The sequence below is a fragment of the Sceloporus occidentalis genome, unplaced genomic scaffold, assembly GCF_023333645.1.
Source record: "Sceloporus occidentalis isolate IW3139 unplaced genomic scaffold, rSceOcc1.0.p SCAF_7, whole genome shotgun sequence".
NCBI classification, from domain to species: domain Eukaryota; kingdom Metazoa; phylum Chordata; class Lepidosauria; order Squamata; family Phrynosomatidae; genus Sceloporus; species Sceloporus occidentalis.
Genome location: NW_028316987.1, coordinates 14,561,820 through 14,585,193, shown reverse-complemented (window position 1 = coordinate 14,585,193; position 23,374 = coordinate 14,561,820). Strand labels below are relative to the sequence as shown.

Here is a 23,374-nt window from a genome sequence, read left to right as displayed (position 1 = left end):
CCTTGCTGTGCTGCATAGATTTTGTTATAGCACCAAAAATAAACAAATAGCAAGCAGATAGTGCATTGGATATACAGTCTGAAAAACTAGGACACGAGTATGTAGGGCATAGCAGCCCCTCAGAGCTTATCTGCCCCAATACAGAACCCAATATGATTCACTGGGAAGCAGTGAAGCATTAACTTTTGAGGCTTGGAGATCACTATCCTTATAAAATGTATCGGCACAAGGTGCTTGATGCTCTTCAGAGACATTGATGTCAACATCTTCAATCTCCACTGCTGCTTTCAGCAAGGCATCTAAATACCTGGGAGATGCAACATCAGTTTCACTTTGCTTTGAGGGATATAATTAATAACTCTAAGGACAGAGACACCTGATTTTCGCCTCTGACACATATATGAAATACAGATATAGTACTGCATTGGTAAGGAATGTGCATTTACAAATACAAGCCTGTGTTCCATTAGAAGTACATAGAGAACACTAAGGAACTTAGCTTTCATGTAAAATAATTGAATAAAACACACATTCTAATAGCCTTCCCTCAGCACTGAAGTGAGTATTCTGAAAAGCATGCAGGAAATGTTTGGCAATACTCAGGTGAAAGTGCTTCACTTGACACAAATTCCCATAATCCATCCATCTCCAGATCTAGCAATCTCCCTCCGGAGACCAGATGCCTCAAATATTTTGTAGAGGTATGTGCTAATACAGGATTTTAGAAGCCCTCCTGTTCATGTTCTTATTCCCCTGAAGTTCAAGCAACTAGCATTTGATTTGCCACTGCTGAAAATGGTCAGAATGAACCTAACCTAAGATTGGTGCATAAAAATACTGAATGCAGCACTTAGCAGCAACATGATTGTTTTCACAGATAAATCATGATCTAACGTTTGGGAACCTCAATACCTATAGCCTCTCTACATTGATTTTGATACTTCACTGGTTTGATTCTCTTGCAGCTTTTATTGTGTAGTATATTCTCAAAAGCCACTCCATGTTGAAAAAAACAGTAGAAAAGACTATACTTGGAACCTGGGACTTTCTGGTGTAATTCAGATACATGAAAAAAATTGAACTTTCTTATCCTAATTGTCAGTGCTTGGGATCAAGAGGAGGGTACTCTTGATCTTTTAGCTTTGTAACTCTCATTGAAAGAAGGTACAGTCAGTTTGAACTTTTGACTCTTCTACTAGAAGGAGGATTGTTCTCTCCAGATCAGGCCGGAAAGAACAGGAGTTTCCTTCCAAAAGAGAAATTATTAACACAAATTAACATTTGACAATGGTCCAAGTAATATACTAACATGAAAGGTGAAAAAAGCAAATGTAGGACAGGGAAATATCCCAGACAGCTCAAATTACTTCCTCCACAAGTATCTATAATCTAGAAGGACATACACCATCTCAAATGACCAGTGGTAGGCTCAGAATACTCCCTTACTCTCCAAAGAACAGAAATTATCAAAGTAAAGAAATAATCATTTGAGATTCCGGAGAGAGGCAGCATCTTTCAATCTCATCCAGCTATAGATGACCCTTTGCATCCTCAGATGAGCCACTATGACAATTAGCACTTTGATTATCCTGGGAGGTCACTGACAGTTTGAATAGTACTGCTCTGTACTCCTAGTGACTTTACTTATACCACTACCATGGAAGTCTTCTTTGTGATACAGAATGTAATTGGGAATATGTTGCTATGCCTCTGAAAGATCTACAAAAGACAGATAACCCCTCCATGGTACCAATGGCCCATTATTTCAGATCTAGGATTATTTGATCTCCCTTGTCTTCTTTAGAGCTTAAAAAAAATGCAACATCCTCACAGCATCTGTGGTTTTAATTGTATAGTCTGTATGGTCAGAAAGTGTCAAATTATATGTCTGGTGAAATCTTTGAATGAGGACTTAACAGCATGATGAAAACAAATTACCAAAGATGTCTTTGTCATAAAGACAGTACCATTACATAACTATGTAACTATTCAGACTACTGATCAGAAACAAACCTATCTTGACACAACAAGCCAAAATAAACAACAAAAGCCTTTATAACAACATACCATTAGGCAACACATTAAATACATATTGAAACAATACAATAAAAATACATGCATATTAAATAATAATAATAATAATAATTTATATTCCACTTAAACACTCAGAATCCAAGCAGATAACAATAAAACAAGATACAGTTAAAAAATCTAAAAAAAACCTATCCCTCCTCCCCAGTATAAAAGCACAGTAATACTAAAAGGAGATTAAACCAGAAGGACATTAAAACAATAGTATAAAATAAACTATCATGCACAAGATACTAATTAAGGAAGTCCTCAACACACAGAAATACTCAATGAAAAAACTCAACTACCCCAAGTTTTCTCATCCTTTAGTGAGAGTGAAAGATCAATGCTACCCGTCACTCTTCTTTTTCAATGAACACGCCAATCATTTTTGGCACTGGATACATAATATGTAAAATGCAGTGCTTTCAGTGCAGAACCAGTGAAGTTTTTGCACATACAACTTTTTATTTAAAAAGTTCCAATGGGGGGGGGGGGGGAATCATAGAAAAGTGGGCACTAGCCACTCACAACTTCACACAGTGAGATGAAAAAGTAGTTCTTAAATGTGAAATGTACATCCTTATCATAGACCTGAGACCTTCTTCAGATGCCTGTTTTTCGGTAACCCCACTAGATACGATATGATGGGTGAATGAACATTTTCAATAGTTGCAATCCCCATTTCATCTTCATGGAGAAACACTGTGTAACTTCCTAAGGCCCTTTAGATACTTATGTGTTTTAGTCCATTTATGATTCTCTGCTTCTTGAGTTCTCACTACATCATATGGTACTGATTTTTAGTTTCATAGTTACTTAATTTTTAATATGCTCAATTTCACATTGTAAACTCCTCTGAGAACCTGTTATTAGTGGATGGGCTATAAATGTAGTAAAATAAATAAATATTTCTAGACACGTTAATATATGACCATGAGAAAAATTCAGAGAGTCTTCAAACAGCATGAGACAGCTGCTTATGCTGTTGGAGACAACAGGTATCTTATCAGCAGTTGCCCCTTAGACAGGATATAGCCGTGTTAGTCTGGAAAATCAGTATGCAAAGGGATCTGAAAGAAAGAAGTTTGTAGCATGAGCTTTTGTAGACTTGAGCCTACTTCCTCAGATGAAGTAGGCGCAATTCCATGAAAGCCCATGATACTAACTTCTTTCTTTCAGTTAATCTCAAAGGTGCTACAAGATCCTGTTGCATACCTCTTAGAAAGGGGAGAAGTTTACAGGAGGGCCACTGGCACTTGGCTTGTAGTGAACAGGATCCCCGAGCCTAAATTGTAGCTAGAAATTCAAAAGGATTTATTTGGTTTGGGATTCTTCTTTTCCTTCTTTGTCATACTCAAGGGTTAAACAAACCATAGTTAAGTTAAAACAGCTTGCTGAGTTCAGATAAAACAACAAGCTGCAATTAATCAAATACAGAAGAAAAGGCTTCAGGCCCCTTCCTCGTATGTATACCAGAAGAGAAAGGAGAAAGCATATGGGCCTGAAATTCACTATGGATCATGGTTTATCCTGTGATCGTAAATCATGATTTACTGTGACATCCAAACTTCTCCAATGTGTGGCTGCTTCTCTCAAAAAGTTATCCATCAAGCCAAGTTTATACATAAAGTCATTGCCATAGTGTTGTTCTCTTATTTCACATATTTTTTTTACTGTAATGACCCAGACAACAAATACAGTATTTGTGCTTGTTAAGATTACCCTTACATGGTGAGGGGCTGTGAAGTAATTATAAAGATACTGCCAAATTAGAAAAGTGCCAAATTGAGAGATGAGTGTGTGGGCTTGACATTCTTCAGGCTGTTGCTTGTGCCATAAAGACACTGAAAACGTTGCCATTACCGACAGTGCTATAGGTGTTATAAAGACACTGACTAATTAAAACACTGAAAAATTGAAAGATTGCTGTGTGGGCTTAAAATTCTCCAGACTGTTGCAGTGAGAAAGCTATTACTTTGCTTTGCTATCTCTTAGCAAACACAGACAAAGAGCTTGGGGGTTTCTGGGTACAGTTTTTAAAAATGACATCTCTTTGTATTTATTCGGAATAAAAACCATCTAATGTATGAATTTCAGTTAAGGTTGGAGACAGATCCCATTAACTGCTGGATTTTGTATTTTGAGAAGCAGGAGATTTGTATTGTGAAATCTGCTTTGTCCCTGCATTTTAAGATGCAAAATGAAATCTGCATAGCACCTAGCAGAAGTTAATCTAATTAAGTCTGCAATCTCCTCCTACACTGTGACTAAATACAGACTCCGTGGCTTCAGCATCAAGCTAGTTTTCTCTCTCCATTTCCCTCCCCTCTTATTTTAACATACAACCTTATGAACAATTCTGGACACCTGAAAGCACGTTCATTTTTTTTGGGGGGACATCTTGCTTTGTCTTATTAAAGATACTGCCCACCAATGATTTTTGAGGTCCTTTAATTGTAATCAAACATTAATGCGATTCTATTTGCTGCCATGCAAAAAATTAGCTGCTTAGGAAATGTCACATGAACTTAAACTGGACCGCTATTGGTTGTAAGTGACATCACAACTGTCTAGTCAAATTCATGCTCCTGGATATTTTCTCCCCATAAAACTGAAAAGGTTACAGCTCCCTCTGCTGGACATTGGAGCAAAGTGGACATTTCCAAAGCATAAAACTACAAGTCTATTACAATGCATCCTAGAGCACACTCCAAAACATTTTAAGTTGTTGTTGTTCTTGTTCATAGAATAGTAGAGTTGGAAGAGACCACAAGGGCTGTCCAGTCCAAACCCCTGCCATGCAGGAACTCACAGTCAAAGCACTCCTGACAGATGGCCACCCAGCCTCTGCTTAAAGACCTCCAAAGGAGGAGACTCCACCACACTTGGAGGGAGTTTGTTTCATTGTTCCATGTCCTATTCTCTGGAGCAGCAGAAAACAAGCTTGCTCCATCCTCAATTGTCTTATTTTTTAAAGGTGGTTTGTGATGAGTTACCAGCACATTTCCATTTGTTTCAGCAATAATCTCCACATTTGTTCCCTTAATCCTGCCCTGTATAGAAGAAAGCACCCATTGTTGTTGTTGTTGTTGTTGTTGTGTTCCTTCAAATCATTTACAGTTTACGGCAACCCTAATGGGGTTTTCTTGGCAAGATTTGTTTAGAGGGTGTTTGCCTTTGCTGATTCTTAATATACATCTCTGCAACTGCCTTCGCCAATGCCAGCTAGTCTCTGATGCCAACAACCTTCACACTTGCCAATGCACTTCCCCATCTTGCATCTATTCCCATGTTTTCAGTTCTCTCCAAATGCCTTAAGTAACACAGGTAAAGAAAGTGTCAACAGTTAAAAGTGAACAGCTTTAAAGGTGGGTCACTTATCTAAACTGCAAGTATTTTAATTTTGTTGCTGCATGATACAAACATGACTCTATATTCTAAGGACCCATGCATCCAAAAGGTAAGGGCTCTAGAAATAAGAGCTGCAAACCAACTTGAAGGCACATAGGCAATATCACCAGAAATCTCAATGAATGTGACTTAAGTGAGATGTATAGTGTGTTTTTGTGCCTTGGGACAGTTACAGCCAAAAGCTCACTCCCTTTCTGCTATCAAGGTAATTAGGAGGAGAGGAAGCAATTGCCCTTCCATATGCTTAGGTCTACCTCCATGATCTGCTGATCTTCATAGCTAAGATTCTAGTGCATGAGCTTGCTTCCCCGCCTCCAGCCCACCGACTAAATTGTTCTTTTTTATAAGTGTATATGCCTGCATAGAGAGACAGTCTTATTTCCAACCACTATAAGCTGTTCTGAGAGGCTGAACAGTTTTGAGAGTGATGTAAAAATCCTAGCATACCCTATGTAGAGGAATGCTAGCAATCACAAATCAGCCATATGATCCCCACTCCCAATCCAAACAGATCTTTTTTTGATATAGTCAGGTGTCACAATAGTTGACAATGCCAGTATAGAAAATGCTTTTTGTACCTTTCTGCTGGAGAAGTGGGCATGTTTGCCCAGTTTGTTATTAAGGGCCTCCAGGAACATCTCATCAGTGACTTTTCCAACATTCATGCAGGCGTCATCCAGATTGGCAATGATTCCTTTATGCTGCTGCTCCACAAGATCGACAATGATCTGATTGTTGAAGTAGTCAATCTACAAAACATTTGAGCAGTAATTTTGACAAGACCACTACAACTAAATGCGAAAGAGAAGATAAGCTCTTTCTCAAAAGCCCCATCTCAAGGGTTTCATAAACCTTCACTCACTTGCCTCCTCAAGGACCTGAACAGCACACATGTATATACTCTCTATTCTGGGAACTGATAATAATAATTGGAAGAGTAAGCATCAGTTTAACCATTCTTCAGATCCACCTTTACATTAAAGTACTTTCACTCTCTACTTTGTGCTCATTGACAATATATATGTTTCAAGTTCAATACACATATTTCACACAGACTTTTTCAACCCCTTATAGCACAGTTTCGAAAGGGCAGACTAAAACTGTAGTGATCTGGGTTTTGACTACATCATTTTAAGACATTCTGGTCTTGCTTTTAAACCACTCCACTGTGTGTTTATGGTCACTGTCCTGCTGCGACGTGAGCCACTTGCAGATTCCTTGCAAACTGAAACAGATTTTCCCTCCTGAGGAAAAGCATCCTCACAACCTGATGCTGCCATTACTATGTTTCACCACAGCAAAGGTGTACTTAGGGCAATGAGCACTGTCAGCTTTGTGTTGTCACACACTGTATTTTGCAACAAGGCCATAGATTTTAATTTTGATCATATCAGACCACAGAACACTTTGTCTCCCAAACATCTTTTGGCAAATCCAAATAGATTTCTTAACTCTTTCCCCCAGCAATGGTTTTCTTTCCACCACTTTCCCATAAAAGAGAATCTGGTGATGGCTATCCCATGGACAGTATCTCCCATCTCAGTTGCATATCTTTCCAACTCCTTCAAAGTTACTATGGCCTTGTGGTTGCTTCTCTGACTAATGCCCCTCATTACCTTGTCACTGCACTTTGCTGGATAGACTTCTCTAGGCAGAGTCATGGTTGAATCATATTATTTTCCATTTTGTAATAAGATATTAACAGCGTCCCAGGGGATGTTCACAGTTTTTTTTTAAAGAACCAAACCCTGATTGGTGCTTCTCCACATCTTTATCCCAGACTTTTTTGGATACCTCCTTGCGTCTTCATGAGGCTTTTGTTTAGATATGCCTTCCAACAACTCTAGGGCCTTCCACAAAGAGGCGTATTTACTCTGAGATCATGTAACATTACTCACAGGCAGACTCCATTCAACTACTTATTTGACCTCTGGAGGCAGTGGGGTGCACCAGAGCTTATTTAGCTATGTCACAGAAAAGGGGTTAATACATACACAAACAACACATGCAGATTTGTTTTGTTTACTTAATTTTGTGGCCTACTAGAACTATTTTGCACCTTCACAGTGTTGAGTATCTTGTGTAGATCAAGTGGTAAATACTCTAATTAAATCCATCTCAATTCCAGGTTGTACCACAACAAAACGTGGAAAAGTCAATGAGTTGTGTGTGAATATTTCTGCAGGGTACTGTACATTACTGTCTCTTCTGAGTTTCATATAAATAACCAACACAGCTATTCACAGATGTAGAATCCCTTACTCCTTGCTCCTTTGAATGCAGATAGACATTTGACAAACTCTGTATTTCTACTTACATGCTTCCAGGGAATCCCCTCACGCTGGTATTCTTCCTGCTCTTGCTTTAAAACAAGCTGGATGAAGAGCTGCTGAAGCTTTTCATTACAGTAATTAATACAAAATTGTTCAAAGCTATAAAAAAGGAAGAATTTTTTCATGAAATGTGCAGTTCCTAAACTACAAACAATTTAAATTTCATGCTCAGCCTTGTCGAGACAACTAACCTGTTATTATCAAAGATCTCAAAGCCATAGATATCCAGTACCCCAATTACTGTGTTCTTCCCATGAACTGTGGTGTTGTAGTCCTTCACTGCAATTACGTCATTGATGTGCATCACAATCCAACAGAAAAGGCGCTCATATATTGCCTTCAAACAAAACCAAAGAATATCAAGGGTCATTTTTCTCTCTTTCTCACAGCTCAGATAACCAGCATACTTATGTTATTCCAAGACCTAACCTAGTTACAGGTAGACTGAAATTCTAATAAGGTTTAAGCAACCAAGCTGTTAACTAGTGTGCTGCTGCAATTTTCAAAACAATTAGCATGTCAGACATATTAATTCTCAAATTCTTTCCTGTACTGTAAATTTAAGTATTTCACTTCTGCAGCACCCCTAGTGTTTTTCACTGAAATGAACCTACAAGTGTGCAAGTTTGTGTGCCATCCCTTCAAATCAAGAAAGAAGTAGCTGTTTTCCTTAGTGGCTCTTCTCAACCTATATAAATTATATCAGCCAAAGGGTTCTGGAATCTTAATCACCTCCTACGACCTCATTTGTCTCCCCATCCTGCAAGGCACAGAACATCTCAGAACCAACTTCCAAACAGCCATTGGTCTTGAATATTTGTGACAAGTAGAAACTAATGTGAGTAAAGAGGCAAAATACTTTCTGGAGTGATCTTCCACTGCTTCACAGACTTCCTGTGAACTTCAAATGACTAACAGATATATGCATGCAAAGGGATCTTGTAGCATCTTTGACACTAACTGAGAGAAAAATGTTGTAGTATAAGATTTCATAGACTCTATTTCCTCAGATGCTTATGCTACAACATCTTTCACTCAGAAGATCACACAGCTTTTAAACTGCCATTTCACTGGGAGGGAACCAGCTTTGGTGATGTTGATCAGATGATTCTGCATCTAACCCATAGCTGCCCTTACCCCCAGCCATCTTTCATTCACAGGGGAAACTAGTGAATGAAATGGGAATCATGCAATGTCACAGGTATGAAAAGTTATTTGTGGGCCAGTTGTGTGATTTCCACTCACATCGTGTAAGTGTAATCTCATCCCCCCTTTCCCGCCTCCTCCTTGCTAGTCCTTTTAAATTTTCCACCCAGTTTTTCACATAATTTCAGAGCTCTGCAGCCTCAGTTTAAGTTTTAAAACATTTTCTTGGCTTGAATCACACCTGCAGAGCTCCGGAATTGCACACAACAACACCGAAAAACCTTGGGAGTTAAAAAACACACACAAAAAGCATGCTGGGAGAGAGGAAGGGTTGAGGGCAGGAAGGGAGCACAATGGGGACAGCAGCCCTGGTCACACAAATGAGAAGAGGTGTGGTGATGGCTGCATAAAAAGCTGTATGTTCCTATTTTAATTTAATTATGTGACTGCAGCAGGAAAGGGGCTGGTGTGATACTCTCCTTAGTCTCAGAGGTGCTACAAGATCCCTTTTCATAGTGATATTGCAGACTAACACAGCTATGTCTCTGAATTCTAGTTGATATATGTGAACATGAATCTGCATGTTCTGGCAAGCATTTTATTGGACAGATTTGCTAGGATGCCTTTGAAGGTTAAGTATCAATCACACAATGTCCAAAGAAAATTCAAAATTCTATACAACCCTGTGGTGAGCAACATAAAACAGACTGTGTACATTGTGCATCATTAACATTTGCCATAAATTTCACTGTCACTTTGTATTTCTAAAATAAAAATACTCATATTAAAAAAAGAATGCACTATACCAGTAGCTGTAAAATATATTCTACAAAACATGGGGGGCAGAGACACAGCTTAAAATAGATAAGACAGACTACATTCATTCACCTTTGCAAATGCATCTCTGCCATAGGTAGCCTCCTGTTCTGTGTGCTGCTTATCAATAACATCCCGGCCAGTAGCAACTGTTCGAAAAAGCAGGGCCTTCTCCACCATGTCAGCCTTGGTTGACAGCAGGTCTGCAATGACAGAGACTAGTTTGCTGTTTTCAATCACTGGTGTCTCTCCATCCACAGAAAACTTCAAATTGCCCTGCATAAAAATTGGAAAGTGAGGGGTTTGTTCATTCTGCCACCTAAACTAATGGAAACACAATTAAGATATTGTCAAAATGTTTGAGTAGATGCAATTTCTTGATACACTCCAAACTGAGACAAGTGATAATCCATTTTCAACTTTGCCAAAATGTACTAGGAGATAGACTTCAGTTTAGTATACTGTATGTCAGTAACACCTAAATAAGAAAGATTTGAGTCTAGGAAGATACCCAATATTCATTGCCCATGGGGCCATTTCTAACATGTGCAATTTAAATTGCCTCCAGTTAACGTAGGGACAGGCAACGGTGATCTTCCAAGTAATGTTGACTGCAACTCCCCTCACCACTGCCTATGCTTGTGATGGCTGATGGGAGCTGCAGTCCAAAACCTAATTCTTTAAAAACCTCTTTTAAACTTTTGTCATTATCTGACCACTTTACTCTGTGAGAGGGCCTTATTGTATTTTTTGTTTGTTTATTTCTTTTTCCTCAGTGGTATGGAATCCAGTAGTTCTTTTTAGAATTTTAAATTCTGTGATGTATTAATAAATTTGAAATAAACAAAATTCTCTCCACTGCCAACATAGAGATGTAGCCCGTCCCAATAATTTCTTGTTTCTTCCACAACTTCCTTCTGGCAAGTGTTCTGAATTAATCCAAGGGGGGGGGGGGGGAGTAAGGCTAGACATCTTTGATATTTGTGCTGTTCTCACTTCCTTGGGCTAGAAGAATATGCATATTCACATTGCTGAAGGTATCTGGAATGATTTGCTATGCATACATCTTTTTTTTGCAGAAGGCCAGTTCTCTGTAGCTTGACACTGTTTAGGCTGACTGGGAATTGCAATAGTACATGCTGGTCTTTGACCGTAATAAAGAATTTCATTTCATTTCATGCTGGCTTGGATTAATACCTTATTAATACCTTCTAAATGAAGTTTGCCATTCTGCATTGCCTCCATCAAACACAAGGGATTCCCTACAGGATTATCAACTGCAGTATTATGGAAGCAGCTTCATGAAAGTCCTTGACCGGAAGGTGGTCCCTAACTGCTGAAAAGCATCAGGTTCAAATTCCCCTATTCTCTCACACACAAAAATGCACATTACTCCTTTGAGACAGAGTCTTAAAACTGCCACCCCATTTGATAAAGTCTAGGACTACAGCACCTAGGAAATATAAGCCAGGAAGTCAAATTTATAGTGGCTGGGTGCCGAGGAGGAACAAACAGGGAAGATGAGTTCCCACAGGTTAGGAGAATCTCAACACTATATGAAAAACAGAGCTAGACTTAGATCTTCTGGAATTCTGTTTCAAAACAAAAGTACTCTTGTTTGAATTGAGACTTGAATGTGAGCTAATCTATTGCGAGAATTAAGTTAACAGTGTGCATTAGCCCAGAGTATCCTATTCCTACCTTAAGGAAAGGATTCTGAGCCTAAGATTATTACAAGCAAATCCTAATGCTGCATGTGCTCAATTTTGGAGGCATTCAACAACCTTCCTCATTCATATTCAATAGGGAGAGTAGGCAGGAGAAGATTAGAAGCATTCTGTCTATCTGTCTATCTCTCTCACACATATAATAATATGATCCATCTGTCTAGGGTTGTCAGGTTTAAAAAATAGAGCAGGGTTCCTGTGCCTTAAACGGTTGTGTATAAGTGAGTTTCAGTAAGCACTGCTTGTCACACAAGCTCCACCTGCTGAAATTATCTCTTCCACACATCTATTAGCTCTGTCCTCTTTTTCACCTGGCAACTTTACACTGGGCCTAATACAAAGAGCAAGAGACATGATGCCTTTGTTGAGAAACTAGTCATCTCCTTTTCCATGCCTGCAGCTTTGTCACTATGTCTCTCAAAGATCTCGTTCTTATTTGTGGTCATCCCTCAAATCAGCATGAAGACATATCTGCCACATTCCTCCCCAAGTCAAACAGCACACAAACCCCGTTCTATATACATGGTATCTTCTCACTTACCAAATGAAGAATGGCAGCAAGAATTTTGTAAACTGTCTGAACCTCGTCTGGTTCAAAGCCAATTATTTTCATGGCATCAGAAACAGCTTTGAAATCAGCACTATCATGGATGGAACACTGAAAAAGGAAACAGCATTGGTAAATGGGTCACCAGAGAATAAATAACACTGCATGTTAAACACTGGCAGCTATGGTGCAATACAAGGAGAAACAAGAAACACATTTTTGTATTTAGTGAGTTAGGAGAATCTACCAGCAAAAGAAAATCTGCAGATGCTGCATAATATTTTATTTGAAAAAATTCACTGTCCTATGCATTTAAATATGCAGTATTTCTTTAAAACACATTCCAACCCAAACTGGCATAGGTTGAGCATCTCTTAATGTAGCTATATGAAGATAAATATAAGTAAGATCAATACAGAGCAATTACAACTTGATCAATATGTACTACTGGAAGTACTTCATAAACTATGTTGCACATTTTCATAAGCGGTCCTTTTTAAAGGTGGATCCAAAAGGAATGGTAATGACCTTCATCCATCAGAAACACTAAGATGGCATTAGTACATAAGTGCTGCTCAACCCCTAACCACATAGACTAGCATGATACAACCAGTCTTGTCATAGGTGAAGAGTATCAAAAGAAACAAAGACTTCTTCAGATCACCCTCACCTTTAGTTGTCCACCAGCACCAATGTAGCTATATGAAGATAAATCCTTATGTAAATGTAAAGAACGTAGAAGCTGCTCAGAACCTCCTTGGAGTAGCTGTAGAATTAAGACAATCAGTTATCCAAATAAATCGGCACCACATTTGATCAGCATTTATAAAATGCTTAATTTTTAAATACTGTCATGAAAAGACAGTCTTTGCCAGTAGTAAAAAGAGGAGAAAATGAGGGAAGATGAAAGTACTATTATTTCCTCAGTCTTTAGTATCTTCCACCTGGAATTTCCCACAAGAAAACTTCAGCCTTTCCTCTCTGCTCTGGCCTCCCACGATCAAAGATGGAATTTTGAGTGAGATGGTCTTCTCACTCAATATTTGCCTTCAGTCCATGGCTTAGTTTTTGATTCACATTTAAGAACTCATAATCATTTTTGAAGTTATGAATATTTCTCTTGTGTCACAACAGATAGTCATCTCAAGGTCAAGTAAGTGTTAAAATTAACACTTATTTGTTTTAACACTTCCTTAAATGTGGAAAGGAAACAATGATATTCAATGCTCCCACATTCCTTACAGTTTTTAAATATTTTGAACAGAAGTCAAAAAGATGAAGAGATACTCATTAAATCAATGAGCCAGGCTGCAGTAAAGTACGCCTACTTCATCAATAAGTTTGGATAGAGATGCTTTAGCAAGGGCAGGAAGCTGAAACAGGGGATACCACAGAAACACTTTCCAACTGGACCTTGTTATATGTATTGTCATTTTGAAAGGGACTACCCTAAGTGGCTACTTCTGCTTCATTGAAGTCTAGGACAGGCATCTAGTTACCATAATTGCATACAGGCACTGAAACCATGAAGCAGAGAGAATTATTTCCATCTGTATGTTAGAACCAGCATGACCACCCCTCCACCAAAAACAAAACAAAACAGAACAGAACAAAACAAAAACAAAATAAATGAAAATAACTAGCATTCTGTCTCAATGCAGCCTGGATCTGTAAGCTTCCCTTATGCTTCCCAGAAGCATGATTAGTATAAATAAATATTACATCTTAAACAAGAAAAGCATACTCTGCATGAATTAAGAAACAAAGAAAGATACATGATCTCAGAATAATTAAGACATGCAAGGAGGAGCATTGGAAATAGCAACCAGGGCAACTTTCCTCTGACTTCACAGACAATAATAAGCAAGGCTCCTAGATTCACAGTTGCAATACTAAACAAAGAACCACTCACCTGGTAGAAGGAATGAAAACTCCGCTCTCCTGGCTGCTGCACAATTACCCGTGACTGGAGAGACAAGTAAAGTTGGGAATAGGAAGATGAAAAACCTTATAAAATGTCTTTGTTAATAGACATTTCTCATATCTTGCTATGCAGATATTCTTAGCAACATCTAACCAAGATTTTGGAGGGCTCAGGACAGAACTCCAGAGTAGAAAATGCTTTACTTCGGGGTGGGGAACATTTGGTTCTTTGGATATTTTAGACCGCAGCCTAGCTAACTAGCTAGTGGAAATTCCAATCCAAAACATCTGGAGGGCCAAAAGTTCCTCAACCCTACTTTGCATTAATATAAATATTATATTAAAGTCTTAATAACAAGTACTGTATTTTAAAAGATGGAAGGTTAAAGGGAAGTTCAATCTCCCCCCCTCCCCCCCACTTTTGTGGCAGAGATTTCCATCAGCAAATTCATTGCTCTGGAGGACTTTGTGTGTGTGTATGTACCTCCAAGTCACCTGTCAACTTATGGCAACCCCATGAATTATGCGGCATTTCTTAGGCAAAGAATACTCATAGGTAGTATTGCCAGTTCCTTCCATGGAAATATAGCCTATTGCACCTGGTATTTGTTGGCAGTCTCCAATCCAAGTACTAACTAGAGTTGACCCTGCTTAGCTTCCAGGATCAGAAGTGATCAGGTGTCATAGGATATTTAAACCCCTTTGTTCAAACAAATATTAAGTCCAATTACAAGATGCCATCCATTAATGCTATCCAGACCAAAGCAGTCTAGCTTCATCAGTGTGTTGAGGTCTATTTGTCCATATTTCAGCAGAGTATTCAGTACCATAATTTCACAAACTGTCTGGTACAAGGAACCTAAGCTGTAATAACACTTTGTAATTACAGGTCAGAACAGCAGCTGTTTATGAATAGAGCCACATAACGTACTATGGTAAAGTGGGATGGGGCGCCAAATGGGCTTGCCCCCAAATTATCAGGCAATTTAGAACAACAAAAAGACTAACAAAAGCAGGTGAGGCACTACCCAATTGGAAGTATATTAGCATTTGGGTGATCCAGGATTTCAGAGTTCTTCTCAGGTATACAGATTCTGTTCCAACCAAAAGGATGATCTTTATAGATATGACATGTTCACCAAACCTAAAAACTACTGAGATTTTTGCACAGCTTAAGTTTTTTAGGTTGTGGGAAACCAGTGTCAGAAAAACACTTTTGTCCGTTTTTTGCATTTGTCCATTTTCTGTCACTATGACTAGAACAGCATTAGTATTTAAGATCCTGGTGAAGTATGATAAAGAAATATATGTATTCTGCATAGAGAACTCACAGCAACAAATGCATATGCTTTAAAACAACACACACATACAAACACAACTGATGCTGTCACTTATGGTCATGCAGAGAAAAGCAGCCTCATCATCTCTTACTCACTGTCACAAAATATTCTATTTTAAAACCATGGTATCTGCTGTGATTTTATCCAGTGGAAACCTGATAAGTTAAAATCAATTTTGGGGGGTGGGTGGGGAAGGATGGCCTCTAAGAAAAAAGCATGTTATTATCCCACGCAGGAGTTCTCTTCAGTTTTCTACCACAACTCCAGATGCATATAATATATAGTTAACTTCTCACTGTTTGTAAAACAAGTCTTTACCCATGAAAGACCAAAGGAATTTACATTGCAAGACCATCTTACCTTTTCCAGCAAGTAATTATTGATGTGCCCACCTATTGGGTCTCCTTTAAAATCAAAGTTGATATCCATATATTTTCCAAATCGGCTGGAGTTGTCATTGCGGTTAGTTTTGGCATTCCCAAAGGCCTCTAGAACGCAGTTGGATTTCAGCAGCATGTTCTTCACCCTTTAAAGAGCAGACATGTATAAAAAGCAAAAGAACAGGAAACCGGGTCTAGACATTATGTATTCCTAAGCTTGCATAACAAAATGTTTTATAAGCAAATGGCAGAATTGCTACAGGATTAAGCAGGCTCTGCTCATACAAGAAGCACCATGCCGGACCTAGGATCCTGGCTCAGCATGAGGCACACTGAGCTTCGGTTAACCTAAAACTTTCAAACAATTACAGCTGAACTATGCTCAGAAACCAATACACCGGGAAGGGGCAACAATGACCCATCTGGCAGCAGCAACCTATTGCTTAACCTTCCAGCTGTTATTCAAGAACAGTCCATGTGTCATGCAACATTTCAAAATTGTTTTATGTTTGTTCCTCTTCCTCCAAGGCCATGGATGCCTTACCTTTCAACCTCAGCTCTTTGACTTGGATTAGTAATGGCAGCTATGTATTGCATGATGTATTTGCTTGCTTCTGTCTTGCCTGCTCCACTCTCACCTGTAGGCCCAGATAGCAGAAAGGCATCACAAGCAAAACATAAACCAGCATGCTGTAACAGCTGTAAGCAGGGTGCACATATCACACACCATATCATTTTCATATCATATCATGCAGTATCATTTGCATACAGCATCTTAAACAATTTGAGTCCCTTGTAGTTACTCTTTTTAATTTTTTTTAAAAAGCAAGCGTAATGTTAACACACAGACCCACATCCTCAGCTCTCCCAGTTGAAGAGCATCAGCTGGCAGAACAGGGAAAACCCTCTGCCTGAGTCTAGAAAATTTCTGCCACTCAACAGAAACCAGAAGTGGGCATTAAGTACAGGTTGCGTGCTGCAAGTGACCCTCAGGGTCATTTTTGCAGTCCTTCAAGGCCCCACAGGGATCAATTTAAAAAACACACTAAGTTCCCACTCCCACATTCTAGAGAGCATGGGGAGCATTTTCACTGTGTTTTCAGCTCTCTCTGGGAGAGGCATTTTTAAAACAAGAAGCGTACCAGACTTGTAAAAATGGCCTCTCTTGGGTTTAAAACAGCCAGGAATTGGGAGCAGTGGGGATGGGAACAGATTTACTTTTGAAGGGTTGTGGCCTTTAACATCTCATGTGGGGACCTAGTTTTTGACTATCATCCACCTCTGGTGTAGTCAGTGTTGGGCTGGTTGGCTGTTATCTTTTTGTTCAGACTTGGAGATGGATTGAAAAAGAAACACTCTAGTTGTGATATGTAATTCACTGTTCTGTACTTTAGCCCATCACTAGACGCTCAACAACAACCATTTTCTTTTCTTCCAATTTCAAATGATTTTTAGAATGTTTTTTAGGTGAAAATGAAAGATATTCTCAACTCACCTGATATTACGATGCATGTATCTTTTGATCGTCTCTTCATGGCTTTGTATGCAGCATCCGCAATAGCGAAGAGATGAGGGGGCCTTTCATACAGCTCTCGCCCCTTGTACTGCTCGATCATTTCACGCCCGTAGATATTCAAGTTCTTATAAGGGTTTACAGAAACAACCACTTCCCCGATGAAAGTGTAGATCCGTCCCTTTTCAAATCTATGTAGGGCAAGACAAAGATGGAAACTTTTTTAAAGGTACATGACTGCGTCTATACTTCAATCTAGCTGCATTTGAAATACTGACTCAAGCATTTCACAAACTGAATACACTATGTATGTCAACAGTTATCTACCTCTCTCCCTATAATGAGACTTATGGTTGCACACAGATAATTCAAACACAGTTAAGTTATATTAAAATACTATTTAAAAATAATATTGAAATAACAGCCAAATTAAACATAGCTTTAATACATACAGCACCTCCTTTAACACCCCTTCCTCAGCAGCCTGTCAGCCAAAAGCTTACTTGAATAAAAAATCTCTATTAATTTCAGTGACTCTAAAGCAGCACTGGGGAGGCCCGCATGATATAGTGGTTTGAGTGTGGGACTACAACTCTGGAGACCAGGGTTTGAATCCCCCCTTGGTCACGAATACCCACTGGGTAACCATGGGCAAGTCACACTCTCTCAACCTCATAGGATGGCAATGGCAAACCCCTTCTGAAGGAACCTGCCAAGAAAACCCTGTGTTATGGCAACCATAGGGTTGCCATAAGTGGGAAATGACTTGGAGGCACACAACAACAAGAACATCATCATCAACAACAACAAAGCAGTACTGGAGATTTCTGAAGCCATTTTCCAGAGAAAGAGAGAGAGACCCCTAAATCAAAGCAAGCAGTGTAGGTTAGATTTGATTTAATGAAATTATGCTAACCAAAGTGTGTGGCCATTTAAACTGGGAAATGTAAACACATTATTTCAGCACTTTAAATTTTTTTTGGGAGGGGTGAAATTTGAAAGAGGATTTGGGACCTGACACAGAGAGGATAATTTAAAAATGACAGGTGACGTTTAAGGTGACAGACTGCAACCTGCTCCATTCCTACTTCACTTGCTACATGGGTCAAATTCTGCCTTACTAGAGAGCCCAGGAAGCTGTCCAGTTTGGTATAGGAAACAGGGATCAAGATGTTCTGGATAGCAGGGAGCTCCTCAGGGAGCAACTTTATAGGTGTTTCAGCTGTCACACACTTTGCTCTGATGTTACCAGGGCCCCAATAATATGCACAGGCATGTGACTTCTACCCATTGAGGAGGGTTGAGATTCACCAAACTGGCTGAAAGACACAGTGCTCTCAGTTCTTGGAGTGATCTTTGCAAATATGGAGCTTGAGCCATTGTGAGCACACTGATTCTCCTGAACCTGTGTACCCTCAAACAGCGTACCCTCATGTATGTGCGCATGTGTTTCAATATCTGTTAACTCTCCTTAAGGTCCATAACATCCAGCACCAACAGAGTCTTTTCACCCAGATTCTTGGCTAGTTCTGGGTCTGGTCCTGTCAGGAAGGTAGTAGAACAAGCAATGGCAACTGAAACTGAAGGTAGCTACATAAAAGGTACATGTTTTCCTGCTCAAAACAAGGGAAAGAAAATTTGTTCTAAAGCTATAAAAATGCCTAAAATGTTCTTGTGCACAGGCACAGAATCCACATGTAGGTGCATGAAGACCAAGATACGCGATTAAATGGAGACCATTTAAGCTTATACACTTTTCATCTCTGTTCAAGGTTAAAAAGGCTCAGAAGCAGCTGATCTTTCTTTTCACAAGATGGCCTAAAATAATTTCCTGCATCCCCTGTCCTTCCCTCTCCAGCTTATTTACACCAACTTTCCTTTTCAGCTGCTGCAACCTATTAATAGCTCTTCACCACTAGGTGGGACCAGTATACTTCCCACAGGACTGGATGGCAGAGACTAACCACAGGTCTGGCTCCTAGAAACTATGCCATGTCCATAACCACACAGCAGGATATGGCCAATCCTTTTCCATTGTTGTATTTGAAAAAGCAATATTCAACCAAGTGCTCAGCTCTGCTGCCTATGTTTCTAAAGCAGCCCACAACTAATATTCAGCAGACGTTTCTGTAAGAGTTCAGCATTTACCAGGTTTTTACAAACTATAATATATCATCCAGGTTGATATATACAGTGGCCCCTTGGCATCCACTGGGGTTGGTTCCAAGAAACCCTCCCACAGTGGATACCAAAATCTATGGATGCTCATCCCATTATATACAATGGCATTGTAAAATGGTGTCCCTTACATAAAATTGCAAAATCAAGTTTGCTTTTTGGAATTTGTATATTTTAAAAAGCTGTGGATGCTTGAATCTGTGGATAAAAAACCCCATGGATATGGAGGACTGACTGTACAGTAAGAAAACCCAACAATCTGTAATCAAACGAAGCTAAAAGCACAAGCAGGTTCATGGCTGCTAATACACTTGTTAAGAGTATTAACAGTATCAAACCTTTGTTCTCTTCTCTCACTGAATTTGAGGGAGAGGAAGGAAGAAGAAGAGAACAAACTCCAGTCTCATGTAATTATTACTGTTACTATTTTTTTCTATTCCATCTTTTGCCTACTCTGGGATTCAAGATAGCTTTAAAAAGTTAAAACAGATAATAGCTAAAAAAATAATTCACATCATACAAAAGTTGAAAATATAATTTAACTATGTGGACTATTCACTATCAAAAATTCTCTTACTGTAATATTTCTGTACCTACTAGAAGAGATCTGTAATGAAGACTTGCCCTCAAAAACAAAATTCAGGCTTTCATGAAGGTTTAATACTCCAGAATAATTTAAATGCAACTACTCTATCTAATACCTTGATCTCATTTTCACTTTTACTTATGAAGGATGCATAAATGGATGAAATGTTAATGGATTTACAAGTGAAAACCAAAGAGCCTTTTCAAGTTAGTTCTAAGGACTGCCAATTTCACAAAGTAGGAAATGCCATTCAGTGTGCATTTGGCGCTCCTCCTTTCCTGTATGGGATGGAGCAGCAAAGGCAGGGCAGGAACAAGCCATTTCTTCATACAAAACTCTTAACAGGGCTAGTCTGCCTTTGAAGGAACTCTGAAAGGAGAGTACATTATCCCTTTACTTCTAGGGTTGCCAAGAGGTCAAAATTTTACTGGCATGACTGGAAATTTACCTTCCTGGCCTAATGCCAACACACATATGCACAACACAACTGCACTTTACAGGTCTGCCTATTTGTCGGTTCTAAATGCAAAAATGAATGGGAGTAAACTTGGGAAATGCAAGAGAAAACTGGGTTTGGCAAAGTCAGATGGGATAGGATTGGAAAAGAAAACAATTTTATCATGACAAAGTTATTTGAAAGCATAAGTATCATCTTCACTAGTTAGTACAGGGTGGAACTATTACATATTTAAAAGCCAATAAAAACTACCAAACTCTGAACAGGTTAGGCTCCTCTGCTCTCATAGGCTGCTACTGGAACAAAACAAGCTGATCTATTTGCAAGGTAGCTACCAAGGAGTGTGGTTCCATTCCACAATATGGGGTTTGAAATAAGCTGTTTTCTAGATACACTGTAATTTCAAAATATCACAGAGCAACAAACCTCAAATGGTAGCAAGTGAAAGTCAAACCACTAAAGGCAGGAATGTAGGGATGCTTTTTTCCAGTTTGCGTCAATGGACACTATGATCTATTTCTCCCCCACATTTGAAGGCTGCTGAGTGCAAGCCACTCCCAAATGCCTGTTTTATCTATAGATACACTGAAAGAGGAGAAAAGGAGGCACTGGAGGACCAGCTAGCTTCTTAAAATGGTCTGGGCCACATATATGAAGTCTTATGACAATAAGATCAAGAACAAATTTATTACTGTCAACTGAATGTGGCTGTATCTCCAGCTAGGTATCCAATACATACACATAGAAAAGGGGTGGACTTGGGCCAGGAGTTGGGGGGAGACATGTGGAAGAATGTATATTGCAAAAAGGAGGACAGTCATATTTTTTTCTGCATTTGTGATAAAACAAAACACAATACAGTGTTTGCTTGGAATCCCTCTCACCCAAGTTAATATGGAATTTAGTTCAAGCAAAAGTGTTACATTCTAATCCTGGCAAAGGGATTCCATACAGGAGATAAAAGGTTTCAAGGATTTTGAAAACATGTGAGTCAGCTTTGGAGAATGAGAAATAAAAGGAGTGTTAGGCAAAACAAGACTTGGGGCTGCACCTGCTATATTTTAGCTACTTTCAGAAGTAAAATTATAATGTATTAATCATATTTTTTTGTTTTGTTTTTAATCAATTAGAAGAATGGTAAGCCATAACTAAGGCCCTGTACACACTGGCCAAAACACCTATGTTATCCCCAGCCTGGCATTGTCATGTCATTAGTCCAGGGCTGGGATCAGCCACTCCAGATGCCTTGGACTTATCCCAGCCCCAAAAGATTGGCTGTTTGCTGCAGAATTTCTATGAAACTCCATGGTGACCAGCCAGCAGACCAGACAGACTTGCATACCTGCCACCACTGTCACGTCCATCCCAAACACCTTTGGTATGGTTCCTGACATTGCAAAGGGGCACCTGGTCACATGAGTGTAACCAGGCACCCCATTTCCACTGTTATGGAGCACAGTAGGGGCCTTCAGGATGGATGCAACAGAGGCAGCAGGTACAAAGTTCACAGTAGCAGCAAGCCCATGGTGTGGTAGTGAGAAGGCATATAAACAGCACAAGGACTGACCTGGATCAGAACCAGAGGCAGGATGCCATGGGTCTGGCCCATGGTATCCTGCCCATCTGCTCAGGCTCTAATATAAATATAGATTTGTCTAGATTCTTAAAACTGTGATGACTTATGGGAATACTGATTTTTTTCCAAAGCTTTTGGCAGGATAAATACTTAAGAAACTGATACTGACTCTTATGGGATGGCAAATACTGTGCCAACCCTAATTAGTGCCACAGTTGTGTACCATCATCGAAACCAACCATTTTATGACTCAGGATTTCAAGAGTTTAACCACTTAGCAACGCATACTTGAAAACTAGGGCACACATTTAGTCATTGTCCTGCAGAAGAATTCAATGTGTACATAAATCATATTACGTCCCACTGAACTCAAGACTGAACAGGTAGTTATTGTGCATTTTCAGACATCTCTCTTAGCATGAGCTTTTCCAAAGTATGAATTCTCCTGCCCACCTACAACAAGTGAACCCCTTAAAAGTTTGTCAGCATGAGCACATTTACTGCTTCCCCCCCCCCCCCGCCATACTATCACAATTGCTGATGCAAATTAAAGATACAATGATGAGAAATTTTACAGGAGGCACAATAAATGTCAAGGCCAGAACAAGATAGAAAATTACAAGTAGTTTATGGCAGCCAAATCAACATGATTCAAAGAACAAAAATGAGCTTTGATCCCTGGACTGTTTTCCCTGTGGGCGATTATCTGGAGTATGTTCCTTTGGAGAGTTTCCATGTGCTGCACAACATCCTCTTGACAAAGAAATAATATGTCTTACCTGGGGCACAATCCACCATGAATTCCTTCCACATATGTTCCAGTGAAACAAACAGACTTGAGCAACAGGAACAGCTCAGACACTGTTTTATCTGGGGGCATTATTGTGGTGGGAAGGGATTCATGGAAGACTGAAGGAACTGACTAGCAAACCAGAGGTAAGACACAACTGTACATCAACTTACATACCACTACTAGCCACTGTCAGGGTCACAGCAACACAGTTTTACCAAATGTTTGCTGAGAAAGCCAGTGTTGTATAGTGGTTTGAGTGCTGGACCAGGACTCTGGGAAACCAGCATTTGAATTCCCACTCAACCATGGAACCTTGCTGGTTTACCTTGGGCAAGACATACCCCAACAGCTTCAGAGGAAAGTCATGGCAAACCTCCTCTGAACAAATCTTGCCACAAAACCCTGTGATAGGTTTGCTTCTAGGTTGCCATAAGCCAGAAACAGCCTGAAGGCACACAACAACAACAATTTAACAAAGGAGCTAGAATATTATACATTCCTCACTTTTTGTGTGGAGATTCATTGCAAATGGCAACAATTTTGTTTGTGTTTTCCACAGGCCACAACTCTCCTCC

At 39.4% G+C, this 23,374-nt stretch overlaps 1 protein-coding gene across 3 annotated transcripts in view; it reads right to left on the bottom strand.

The window, feature by feature from the left end:
• LOC149309239 (unconventional myosin-Id) overlaps positions 1 to 23,374 on the bottom strand; it is a 181,368-nt gene that overhangs the window by 129,160 nt on the left and 28,834 nt on the right. For 2 of the 3 annotated variants that reach the window (XM_089532025.1, XM_089532024.1), the window contains exons 2-11: positions 17,192 to 17,400; positions 16,241 to 16,334; positions 15,677 to 15,842; positions 13,966 to 14,019; positions 12,724 to 12,819; positions 12,048 to 12,164; positions 9,852 to 10,055; positions 8,009 to 8,154; positions 7,802 to 7,916; positions 6,063 to 6,233 (exon numbers count right to left, since the gene is read on the bottom strand). In XM_089532025.1, coding sequence (XP_089388151.1) covers positions 6,063 to 6,233; positions 7,802 to 7,916; positions 8,009 to 8,154; positions 9,852 to 10,055; positions 12,048 to 12,164; positions 12,724 to 12,819; positions 13,966 to 14,019; positions 15,677 to 15,842; positions 16,241 to 16,334; positions 17,192 to 17,400 — 1,372 coding nt within the window. Of the gene's footprint in view, positions 1 to 6,062; positions 6,234 to 7,801; positions 7,917 to 8,008; positions 8,155 to 9,851; positions 10,056 to 12,047; positions 12,165 to 12,723; positions 12,820 to 13,965; positions 14,020 to 15,676; positions 15,843 to 16,240; positions 16,335 to 17,191; positions 17,401 to 23,374 lie in introns of those variants that run through there. The other variant, XM_089532026.1, reaches the window with a different exon arrangement.